Raw genomic sequence first — 13071 nt, forward strand, 5'->3', positions numbered from 1 at the left:
AGCTACAAAAAGAGAGACAAGACAAAACGTAGATTATGCACCCTGCAAAACATAGCAAAGAGAAGGTATAAATTTAGGAAAAATATTTGTTAACATATGACCAAGGACAAATTCTCCCAATAAGATAATTCAGTATTAAAATGGGCAAAGGAAATGACTAATGAATAGAAACAAATTACCAATAGCTGGGCATTGTGGCGGGCGCCTGTTACTTGGGAGACTGAGGCAAGAGAATCGCTTAAGCCCGAGAGTTTGAGGTTGCTGTAAGCTATGACATCATAGCACTCTATCCAGGGCCACAGCTTGAGGCTCTGTCTCAAAAAAAAAAATTACCAAAGGCTCTAAAACATGAAAAGATGACTCCACCTCAATTATTAAAAATATACAAATGGGGGTGGCGCCTGTGGCTCAAGGAGTAGGGCACCGGTCCCATATGCCGGAGGTGGTGGGTTCAAACCCAGCCCCGGCCCAAAAAAAAAAAAGTGTATATATATATACACACACACACACACACAAATAGGGGCAGCGCCTGTGGCTCAAAGGAGTAGGGCGCTGGCCCCATATGCCAGCCCCGGCCAAAAACTGCAAAATAAAACATATATGTATATATATATACAAATAGGCAGCGCCTGTGGCTCAGTGCGTAGGGCTCCTGCCCCTTATATGGAGGGTGGCGGGTTCAAGCCCAGCCCCGGCCAGACTGCAACAAAAACATAACCGGGCATTGTGGTGGGCGCCTGTAGTCCCAGCTACTTGGGAGGCTGAGGCAAGAGGATCGCCTGAGCCCAGGAGTTGGAGGTTGCTGTGAGCTGTGATGTCACAGCACTCTACCGAGGGTGATGAAGTCAGACTGTCTCTAAAAAAAAAAAAAAAACGTACAAATAATGGCTTGTCACCTGTAGCTCAAGTGGCTAAGGCGCCAGCCACATAGCCAGCTGGTGGGTTGGAATCCAGCCTGGGCCTGCCAAACAACGACAACTACAACCAAAAAATAGCTAGGCATTGTGGCAAGCACCTGTAGTCCCTGCTACCCGGGAGGTGGAGGCAAGAGAATTGCTTAAGCTGAGGAGTTGGAGGTTGCTGTGAACTGTGACCCCACAGCACTCTACCCAGGGTGACAGCTTGATGCTCTGTCTCAAAAAAAAGTACAAATAAAATTGTAATTTTTCAGTTATTAGATTGACAGTGATCAAAAAGAGTAGTAATATACTTTATAGCTAAGGATGTGGGGAAATGCACACTACAACTATAAACTGGTACAATCTCCTTGGAAGACAGCACTGTTTGCAGTAGCAGGAATAAAAACAAAACCTCAATATCCATCAGTAGGAGCTGGTTATATACTACATGCACTATCCATATGATGAAATGTCAAGCAAAAAAAAAATAAAAAGTAAAGTGATCTAATCTAAAAGTACTGTTAAACAATGTACAAGAAAAACATGAAAAACCAAAGAGTCTAAAAGAGTATGAAGGAACTACCCCATGGATAGCTAAATAAAGGCCAGAGGAGCAGGGCTCCAAGATAAATGTGGCTTTCTTTTTTCAAATGCCTAAGGATAACCACTTTGTGTTTGTTACTAACAGTTCAGCTGAGATGTAATTTACGTACCAGAAAGTTTACCCATTTAAAGTGTATGATTCAGGCCAGGCTTGGTGGCTCATGCCTATAATCCTACCCTTTGAGAGGCTGAAGCAGGTAGACCCTTTGAGCCCAGGAGTTTGAGACCAGCCTTAGCAACATAACAAGACTATCTGCGTGGGCAGCGCCTGTGGCTCAGTAGGTAGGGCGCGGACCCCAAATACCAAGGGTGGCGGGTTCAAACCCGGCCCTGGCCAGAAACGCAACAAAAAATAGCCAGGCATTGTGGCGGGTGCCTGTAGTCCCAGCTACTCAGGAGGCTGAGGCAAGAGAATCGCTTAAGCCCAAGAGTTGAGGTTACTGTGAGCTGCATGACACCATGGCCCTCTACCAAGGGCGATAAAGTGAAAAAGACTGTCTTCGCTGGGCATGGTGGCTCATACTTGTAATCCTAGCACTTTTGGGAGGCCAAGGTGAGAGGATCACTTGAGCTCGGGAGTTCAAGACCAGCCTGAGCAACAGTGAGACCCGGTCTCTACCAAAAATATAAAAATTAACTGGTAGTCATGGCAGGGTGCCTATAGTCCCAACTACTCAGGAGGCTAAGGCAGGATCTGAAGTTGCTGTGAGCTAGGCTGATGCCACAGCATGCTAGCCTGACAACAGAGTGTGATTCCATCTCCAAAAAAAAAGACCTTGTTTCTATGGGAAAAAAAAAAAATTTGGAGAGGGCAGCAGGTTTGAACCCGGCCCAGAGCCAGGTAAACAACTGCAACAAAAAAATAGCTGGGCATTGTGGCGGGCGCCTATAGTCCCAGCTACTTGGGCGGCTAAGGCAAGAGAATCACCTAAGCCCAAGAGTTTGAGGTTGCTGTGAACTGAGATACCAGGACACTCTACCAAGAGCGACATAGTGAGACTCTGTCTCAAAAAAAAAAAAAAAAAAAGTTAACCAGGCGTGGTGACATGAGCCATTTCAGCTACTCCAGAGGCTGACGCAGAAAGATTGCTCAAGCCCAGCAGTTTCAGATTGTGATAAACTATAATGACACCACTAAACTCTAGCTGGAGTGACTGAGCAAGACCCTATCCCAAAACAAAAAGAAGGTATTGCCATAATCAAATTTTAGAACATTATCATCATCCCCTAAAAGAAATCTTGTGCTCATTATCATAACCCCCACATCCACACTTCCTAGGCCACCACTAATCTAGTTTCTATCTCTATAGATCTGCCCATTTTGACAAAATAAAAATGGAATCATACAATATGTGTCTGGCTTCTACTTAGAATAACCTTTTCAAGGTTCATCTATGTTGTAATATATATCAATACTTAATTCTCTGTTTTATCTACCCACTGGTTGATGGCTATTCTGGTTGTTTCTACTTTCTATTTTTGGATAGATGTGTCTTGGACCTCAGTTTATTGGACCTCAGTTTCTACTTTCTATTTTTGGATAGATGTGTCTTGGACCTCAGTTTATTGGACCTCAGTTTCTACTTTCTATTTTTGGATAGATGTGTCTTGGACCTCAGCATTATGAATAATGCTTTTTTGAACGTTGGTTTGAAAACTTTCGTATGGACGTATGTCATTTCTCTTGGATAGAGACCTAGGATTGGAATTGCTGGGTCATATGGCAACTCCCATATACCCCATTTTACATTCCTTACCACCAGTATATGAGGGCTCCAATTTCTCCAAATCCTGGTCAACACTTGTCTTTTTTTTTTTTTAACACTTGTCTTAACGTTCACTAGCTATCCTAGGAGCTGGTTATATACTACATGCACTATCCATATGATGGATATGATTCACTAGCTATCCTAGTGAATGTTAAGTGGTACCTCATTGAGGTTTTAATTTGCATTTCCTTGATGATTAATGAAGTTGAGCACACCAAGATTAAAAAAAAAAAAATTATCATCCCTGGAAAGACACCCCCAACCTACTGACAGTGGTTGTTCTGGAAAGAACTAGGAGACTAAAATCTCAGTGGGAAAATGACTTCCTTCCTACCATGTAACCTTAAGATACTATTTGGATTTTTTTATCATGTGACTCTATTAACTTTAAATAAATTCGGGTCTTCCCTCTGGGGGAAGGGGTCCATGAAAAGACATCGTGGTACCCTAAGTCCCTGGAATGCATAGACAGAATTGTGTAAATTGTGTTGTAAGGGCGGCGCCTGTGGCTCAGTGGGTAGGGCACCGGCCCCATATACCGAGGGTGGCGGGTTCAAACCCGGCCTTGGCCAAACTGCAACAAAAATATAGCCGGGTGTTGTGGCAGGCTCTGTCTCTACAAAAATAAAAATAAAAAAATTGTGTCATAAGTATGTATGTATTTATACCTTGCTGAGCAGAGACAGTCTGTGCTTTCATCACATTTTCAGAAAGATTCACTGATTTCTCCAAAAATATATGAAGCCCTCGTCTGGAAATTCAAGGACGTCTGGATACCCTACCGGTGTTAGCCTTCCATTGCTCAAACAACCTTGGAAACATCGTGCTCCTGAATATAAGCTGTTCACCACATGCTGGGTCCTGTTTGGAGCACAGGATACACATTCTCTTCACAGCTACCAGAGCTTCAGACAGGGCTGTGTGCACAGATCACTGTCCACCTGGGCTGGAGCCTGGCTCAGCTACGTTACACATCAAGCCAATGTTGTCCTTGCTGGGGGCTGCTAAATGCTTTCATAAGCAGACCTGCCCCTGCCAACAACCCTACCAGACAGGTACTTTTTATTCTTCCCATTTGTATAGTGAGGAAACAGAGGCTCAGAGTAACTCCCTAACTCAGCCCAATATCACCAGCTTTTAACAGCCACAGTCAGAGCTGGGCCCTAGTTCTCGGCCACCCCACTATTTCCCTCTCGTGGATAAGGAACACCTTCTCTAAACAAATTCATCTGGACCAAAAACTAATTACAATACTAGGCAGCCATTGAGTTTACAAACATATTTTTATTTTACAAAAAAAAAAAACAAGAAAAAAACACTATATTAGAATTATTTTAAATATGACATTTCTCCTAGTGAATTTTAAATAGTATGTTTCACAAAAATATTTGCAACATGACTTTTCAAAAATACACCCACTGCAGAAATACACATGTAAGACATTTTACTTATTTTATAAAACAGGATAAGTGGATTTTTCCATGGATTAATACTTCCATAGCCACCGTCTCACCTGTTCCTCCCAACAGCCCAGGGAGGGAACATGAGCAGGTGTTATTTTACTTACAAGGAAACTGAGGTCCAAGACATTGAATGATTGACTTAATTAGCAGCAGCAGCAGCCATGAAACATATTCTCCTGATTGTTCATCCAGCCATAAATAACACACATTCTCAAGATAAAAGCCCCATCAAATACTACCTACCATTAAGGCTGAGGTGGGTGGATTGCTTGAGCTCAGGAGTTCAAGACCAGCCTGAGCAAGAACAAGACCCCGTCTCTAAGAAAAAAGCATTATGGTGGGTACCTGTAGTTCCAGCTACTGGGGAGACTAAGACAAGAGAATTACTTGAGCCCAGGCATTTGAGGTTGCTGTGAGCTATGACACCATAGCACTCAACCCCAGGGCAACTGAATGAGATTCTGTCTCAAAAAAAAAAAAAAACGAGCATTAGTGGGATGGGAGGATAAAGGTGCTGAGAAGGCACTTCTGCAGATTGCAAGATTTCCAAAAGAGGAAGCAGAAAACCTAGACAGCCCTTTGCCAGGTATCTGGCATTTGTAAAACTTGAGACCTGAAGGGAGGCGCCTGTGGCTCAGTGAGTAGGGCGCCGACCCCATATGCCAGGGGTGGCGGGTTCAAACCCAGCCCCGGCCAAACTGCAACAAAAAAATAGCCGGGCGTTGTGGCGGGCGCCTGTAGTCCCAGCTGCTCAGGAGGCTGAGGCAAGAGAATCGCGTAAGCCCAAGAGTTAGAGGTTGCTGTGAGCCGTGTGACGCCATGGCACTCTACCTGAGGGCGGTACAGTGAGACTCTGTCTCTACAAAAAAAAAAAAAAACTTGAGACCTGAAGAAGTGAAGTCAAAAACTCTACTGGGGATGCAGTGGCTCACGCCTGTAGTCCTAGCACTCTGGGAGGCCAAGGCAGAGGATCACTTGCACTCAGGAGTTCAAGACCAGCTTTAAAAGCAACCCCGTCTGTACTAAAAATTGAAAAATTAGGGCGGCGCCTGTGGCTCAGTTGGTAGGGCACCGGCCCCATATACCGAGGGTGGCGGGTTCAAACCCGGCCCCAGCCAAACTGCAACCAAAAAATAGCTGGGTGTTGTGGCGGGCGCCTGTAGTCCCAGCTACTCGGGAGGCTGAGGCAAGAGAATCGCTTAAGCCCAGGAGTTAGAGGTTGCTGTGAGCTGGGTGAGGCCACGGCACTCTACCGAGGGCCATAAAGTGAGACTCTGTCTCTACAAAAAAAAAAAAAAATTGAAAAATTAGCCAGGCATCATAGCAAGCACCTGTATAGTCCCAGCTTCTTGGGAAGCTGAGGCAGGAGGATTGAGCCCAGGAGTTTGAGTTTGAGGTGATGCCACATCACTCTAGCCTGGGGCAACACAGTGAGACTCTGTCTCAAAAAAAAAAAAAGTTCTAATGAAAGAAATCCACTGGAACTCAAGGTGAAAATTGTTCAAAGTATGGAAGTTTGCAGGTGGCTATCAGCAAAGATGACCCAGAAATCGTAACTTTGGAAAATGCCATTGGCATTGCAGAATGCTGTCAGTTATCAGGGTGGTGGGACAAGAGCTCCTGGGGTAACAGCATCTACTGTGGAGGGTTACCATTGCATACTCCCCAGAACCATAAAATCATCCATGTTGTAGGCCCATGAACCAGTTTCTGCTTCAGTTTTCTCTCATAGCTGGTTCTGACCAACAAGAGGATTTGTCAATATATATATATGTATATATATATATATTTTTTTGCAGTTTATGGCCAGGGCTGAGTTTAAACCCGCCACCTCCAGCATATGGGGCCAGCGCCCTACTCCTTTGAGCCACAGGCGCCATCCAGGATTTGTCGATTTTTGTGTCTCTAAAAGCTGAGGTTCCTTCTCCTCTAACTCATTCTGGGGAAATGAAAGTTGAGTTTCCTGCCAGATCTTGGCTTTTGCCTCAGACCTTCTTGATCCGAAGCTGGTCTTTCCAATTATGGACAAGGGTCCTCAGCTGTGTTCCATTCATCACAGGCCAACAAGCTCGAAACTGTCCAGTTTCTCCTCTTTGTAGAGCAGAATATTCTCCATCAGTTTCCTTTTGGCCTCATTGATCTCAATTTTCCACGAAGTATCTTTAGCTTTAGCTGATGTTCAATAGAAAGTAAAAATGAGTGACTTGAACAAAAGTTACTATTATAATCCTTAGACTCACTTACATAAGGTTTCTGAATCACACCCAGTGTAATGAGCATTTTTATCTCTCCTGCCTTTGCAGAGAAGCCCTGCAAACCTGCTCCCATGCTCCTCCGCACGGTGGAGCGAATACGGTTCACAGCCTGTCTCTCTCCTTCCTCCCTCCTCACCATGGAAGGAGAAGAGCCAGAGCCTGGGACATTTATCGAACCATGCTTACTAGGGGACAGGGACACTTCATTGGAAAGGCCTTCCTAAATTTTATCTAAGAAGGAAATCTGGTGTGTTTGCACCTGAGCGGCAGAAATGAAAGATATCTTTAGGAGTGGTTGGCAAGGATAGGGTTTGTGCTGTGAAGTGAGGATGGAGGGGTGGGCAGGGACAGACCACACAGGGCCCTGACTTGGTCCCTAAAAGCAATGAAGACTTTAAACCAGGGGTGGCACGTACTATGTTTTTAAAAAGCCACTTTGGCTGGCTCCTGGAGAAATCACTGGTGAGGGAGGGGCTCGGGTGGATGGAGGAGGCAGAGAGGCTGTATAGTTATCCCAGCAAATGGCCAGAAGCTCAGAGAAGGGGACAAAGCAGATGGAGATGGAGGTGAGAAAGATTTGGGAGGCCAATGGATGGTACTGGGTGACTGAGTAGACATGGAGGACAGAGAAGAGAAGGTGTCACAGATGACTCACAGGTCTCTTTTTGTATAATCAGCTGTTGGTGAATAGCTGAATAACAAAATGACAGTGGATAAAGGCATCAGGAAGGATAAATGGAATAAACGATAGGCTGAAGACACATGTGGGCATGTAGAAGCACTCTGACCTCCATGGCTTACCATCCCGGGGAGGCTCCGGACTGGCTGAGGCCACATAGGAGGAATCGGCCTGCAGCCTTCCTTCCTCATTTTCTGTGGGGAGAAACGAGGCAGCAGCTCCTGCCCAGGATGCTACCCCCACAGAGGAAGCAGCATCAAGGCTGGAATTGTCAACATCATCTGTTTCCTCTGGGGTGTTGGAGGAAGAGCCTATGCCCTCAGAAAGCTCACGCCAAGGGTGTGATGTCTCCTGACCTCGGAGCCGCTCTTCCACGACAGCCACAGAGCCACACACCTTGGGGAAGAAAGGAACAAGGATGCTCATCAGGAACTCCTGAAATAAAAAATCTAATGCCTGGTCTCCCAGGCCACAGAAGAAAGAGAGACAGACACAAAAGAATCAAATGCTGGGGTGGCACCTATGGTTCAAGGAGTAGGGCACTGGTCCCATATACCGGGGTGGCGGGTTCAAGCCCAGCCCTGGCCAAAACTACAAAAAAAAAAAAAAGAATCAAGTGCTGAGTGCTTTGGAAAAACAGCATCCTTCCATTGAAAAGATCTGAACTTGCCCCCCACCCAGCTGGACCATAGATGAGATCACATGACCCCAGATGGGCCAATCATACAACCCCATTCCTTTGGCCATAATGATTAGTCCAGGTTTGGGCATGTGACCCATCAGAATTCTTCCCTAGGATTTTTCTACCTAGAGCTTATTGAGCAAAGAACCCCCAGGTTTATATACTGGACCCGCGCCCCCTTACCTGGGTAGACACTTGACCCACGTTAGACCAATCAGATTCTCCCTGATAGGTCAGAATTAGGATATAGAAACTTGGTCTCTCAGTGAGGACAGAACTATAACATGCAAACAGAGGTGGCCATGTTCTCTCACCAAGAGAATGGAGGCAAAGAGAAAGGGGGCCCACAGAGAGAAGAAAAAGGAGGAAGCAGACTGGAGTGAGCAGAGTTCTGTTAACATCTGAGGGGCTGATGGGCGGCGCCTGTGGTTCAGTGAGTAGGGCGCCGGCCCCATATGCCGAGGGTGGCGGGTTCAAACCCAGCCCCGGCCAAACTGCAACCAAAAAATAGCCAGGCGTTGTGGCGGGCGCCTGTAGTCCCAGCTACTCGGGAGGCTGAGGCAAGAGAATCGCTTAAGCCCAGGAGTTGGAGGGCTTAAGCTGTGTGACGCCACGGCAGTGCTGTGAGCTGTGTGATGCCACGGCACTCTACCCGAGGGCGGTACAGTGAGACTCTGTCTCTACCAAAAAAAAAAAAAAAAAACATCTGAGGGGCTGGTGCTGTGCTGCTCCAGGCCCAGCAACACGTGCGCTCGGTTCCCTGTTACCCATGTGCCACCCCCTTTGCCAACATGAGTTCCAGTAAGTCCTGCTGCTTGTACTCAAACACAGCTCTGGTTTACAAAGTCATGTCTTGGTAAAGGGCCAGGCTCTGGCGGCCCCTGGGTAGCAAAGCCCTGCCGAGAGTGAGGCTTACCTCCTCCAGGCTGGCAGAGTGAGGCTTACCTCCTCCAGGCTGGCATTGCGCCTCCGTAGGCAGAGGCAGGCGGCCACGGCCAAAGCCTCGGCGCAGTCCTCGGGTAGCTCCCCTGCTCTCCTTTCCAGGTATTTCTGGCAGATCTCCTGTGCCATCACCTTCTCCACACCGGTCCTCCTGGAGCAGAGCGAGGCAGTGTTGCTTGGAATTTCACTGAGGAGTAAATCTTTCTGCAGGAAGAAGAGTAGAAATGCCCCCGTGTGAGCTGCAGGGGAACGAGGGGCCATGTGCCCTACCCTCCTCCAGGATCAGAAACCCAAAAGGATATTTTATAAATAAATGCAAGGGTCCCAGAAACAAATAAAACACCTAACGACTGGAGAATTACTCAATTTCCTACAAGCACAGGACATACCATAGTGTACGCACACCACAAACACAGGCAGTTGCTTCAAAACACCTACTCCTGGGACTAAGACAAACATTAAACGGAACAATGAACCTAAAGCAGAGGGGACACCTGACACAGAAAAAGCATTCAATAGCCTATCAGTGATAATAAATAATAATTACAGCAGCCTATCATTTACATGGCTCTTACCACATGCTGAGCATCTTACTTAAACTAATAATATCATTTTGTTAACAATTATATAGGAAATCTCTTATGATACCAGCATTTTCAAATGTAGGACTCTGATCATACATATATATATGTATATATATATATAAAAAACAGGAGATCCACCATATAAATAACATGTCTATACTTTTTACATATTTTGTATTTACATAGTATATATTGTACAATATTTTTTACTACATAAAGTTCAGGATTGTGAATAATGTATACAACTGAAGACATACCATATAAATAATATCTCTTTACAAATATAGAAGTATATTTAGTTAATATAAATATTATGTTACATATCTCATGTGTAACATGGTATATACCTACATATTTGCACATATGTTACAAATATATTGTATTAAGTACTTATATTGATTAAATATAAAGAAATTAAAGTAAGGCTGGGCGCTGTGGCTCACGCTTGTAATCCTAGCACTCTAGGAGGCCGAGGCAGGCACATCGCCTGAGTTCATGAGTTCGAGACCACCATGAACCAGAGCAAGACCCCATCCTAAACATAGCCAGGGGTTGTGGTAGGTGCCTATAGTCCCAGCTACTCAGGAGGCTGAGGTAAGGGGATCACCTGAACCCAAGAGTTTGAAGTTGCTGTGAGCTGTGACAACACAGCACTCTACCGAGGGCAACAAAGTAAGACTTTGTCTAAAAAAAAAAGGGCAGCGCCTGTGGCTCAGTGAGTAGGGCGCCGGACCCATATACCAAGGGTGGTGGTTTCAAAGCCAGCCGCGGCCGAACTGCAACAAAAAAACAGCCGGGCGTTGTGGCAGACACCTGTAGTCCCAGCTACTCGGGAGACTGAGGCAAGAGAATCACTTAAGCCTAAGAGTTTGAGGTTGCTGTGAGCTGTGATGGCACAGCACTCTACCGTGGACGACATAGGGAGACTTTGTCTCAAAAAAAAACTAAGGTAATTGTGCATAAGCAGTACTATTGATTTGTAAGCATAGTTATTTAACTAGCATTAATCTATTTATCATTGTACTAACATTTACACGTATGGTCTATTTGTATAAATAATATTTACGTACAAATGTTTCATACATATTGTATTTGTCGTTTATACATCATATATTACAGTAGAACCTCTAAAGTTAATCACCTCCCTATATTGACCCCTCCTCAAGTTGACCTAATTTTTATAGATGAGATAAGCACCACATGTATGGATCAGCACAGTAGGCCTAGTTTCTTATGTTGACCACTTTTTTTTTTTTTTTGGTTTGTTTTTTTGTTTTTTCAATTTGGCCGGGGCCGGGTTCGAACCCATCACCCTGGGGATATGAGGCCAGCGCCCTACTCACAGAGCCACAGGCACTGCCCTGTTGACCACTTTGTTACACAGAGGTTCTACTGTATATACATACTTTTATTATTATTTTTTTAGAGATGTGTCATGCTCTGTCATCTGTCACCCAGGCTGGAGTACAGTGACATGCTCATAGCTTAATGGAGCCTCAGATTCCTAGGTTCGAGTGATATTCCTGCATCAACCTCCTAAGTAGCCAGGATTACAGGCACATGCCACCATACCTGGCTTATTTTTTTGTAGAGATAGGGTCTCACAACTTTGCCCAGGCTGGTCTTGAACTCCTGGGCTCAAGCAATCCTCTCTGCCTCCCAAAATGCTAGGATTACAGGCATGAGCCACGGTGCTCAACCTAAATAATGTTATATGTATATCGTAATTTATATCATAAAAATTACCTATATTTCGTAATTTATATCATAAAATATATAATGTTTTATATTGTCACATTTGTAAATTACTAAATCAAATAAAAATAAACCTAGTGGGCAAGGGTCATATCTCTAATAATTGTCTTGCATGAGCTCTGCCTTTTTTTTTTTTTGAGACAGAGTCTCAAGCTGTCGCCCTGGGTAGAGTACCATGGCGTCACAGCTCACAGCAACCTCAAACTCTTGGGCTCAATGGATTCTCTTGCCTCAGCCTCCCAAGTAGCTGGGACCATAGGCGCCCGCCACAACACCTGGCTATTTATTTATTTATTTTTGTTATTGTTGCCATTGTCATTGCTGTTTTTAGCTGGCCCGGGCCGGGTTGGAACCCAGCAGCCTCAGTGTAAGTGGCCGGCTCCCTATCCACTGAGCTACAGGCGCCGCCAGCTCTGCCTTTTACATGTTTCTCTTTTTAAAGAGTATAATGGTATTTAACATTGATAAATCAATAAATAACAAAGCATATTATATACAGGTACATTGGTTACTACCATCTGAACCAGAATTAGAAACTGTTAAAAGCGAGTGCCCGGAAGGAATGATAGAAGTAGCAGCAGCTGACCATTTTACTGCCCCTAATGAAATGATGGATCTCATCGGGCAACCCGCACGAGAAGACACAGAGGGTGCGGTCATGCACCCCTTGGGGGCGATGAAGATATGGGCAGCTTGAACACAGGCCGCCCAAGGCCCAGCAGAGTCTGCCCACCCAGCTTGTCTCCCCTCACAGGGAGATCTCTAACCCCCACAGCTGAGAGATCCCAATCTTTTCCTAGGGTGAAGCTGCAAGGTATTCAGGTGCCAGCCAGATGTCTTCCCACAAGGATCTGCAGAGCCACAGGGCAACGGGGCTCCTGCCAAGAACAGGGAAACCAAAATATGGAACTGGCTGCATTGGGACCCCTGTTAGAAAAGAAGGACAAATGGGTAATCTCCAACCCCACCAAAGCTAAAGATGAGCAAACATGCCAGTGCCTGAGGAGGAAGAGGAGCAGGTAGGTCCCGAGGCTTCCCCTGCAAGCCTCCTGTCTGCTGGAGAAGAGGGAGGAGTTTGTCTACAAGGTCTGGGAGGGACGTCGGGGAGGGCATCTCTATGATGTGCTGCCTGAGTGGCTGAAGTTCCATTGCCACAGAACACATTCCTTCAGGCTCTGTGGATGAGGAAGGTGACGGGAGCCCCATTGCCCTGTGGCACAGCAGATCCTTGTGGGAAGACATCTGGCTGGCACCACCAGGTGCTTGCTGGACCCATCTGCTTGCTGTTTTTCTTTCAGGAATCTAGACCGTGCTCAGACCGAATATATATTTCCCGGCCCCTCTGTAGGAGAAGGTGGTTTCGAAGATGTCCTTTTCGTGTGCAGTGTTCTGCCTCAGCTTCTCCTGGCTTTTCCACACTGTATGTTGCATTCAGAGAAA

At 45.6% G+C, this 13071-nt stretch overlaps 1 protein-coding gene across 1 annotated transcript in view; it reads right to left on the reverse strand.

Annotated features, from left to right (window-relative positions):
- Window positions 1-4550: 4550 nt before the first annotated feature.
- IRAK2 (interleukin 1 receptor associated kinase 2) overlaps window positions 4551-13071 on the reverse strand; it is an 83179-nt gene continuing 74658 nt past the window's right edge. The window contains exons 11-13 of the mRNA XM_053599272.1: window positions 9296-9496; window positions 7791-8064; window positions 4551-6906 (exon numbers count right to left, since the gene is read on the reverse strand). Of these exons, the coding sequence (XP_053455247.1) occupies window positions 6788-6906; window positions 7791-8064; window positions 9296-9496 (594 nt within the window). The 3' untranslated portion in view covers window positions 4551-6787. The remainder of the gene's footprint in view (window positions 6907-7790; window positions 8065-9295; window positions 9497-13071) is intronic.

This window comes from Nycticebus coucang, chromosome 8 (assembly GCF_027406575.1).
Source record: "Nycticebus coucang isolate mNycCou1 chromosome 8, mNycCou1.pri, whole genome shotgun sequence".
Taxonomy (NCBI): domain Eukaryota; kingdom Metazoa; phylum Chordata; class Mammalia; order Primates; family Lorisidae; genus Nycticebus; species Nycticebus coucang.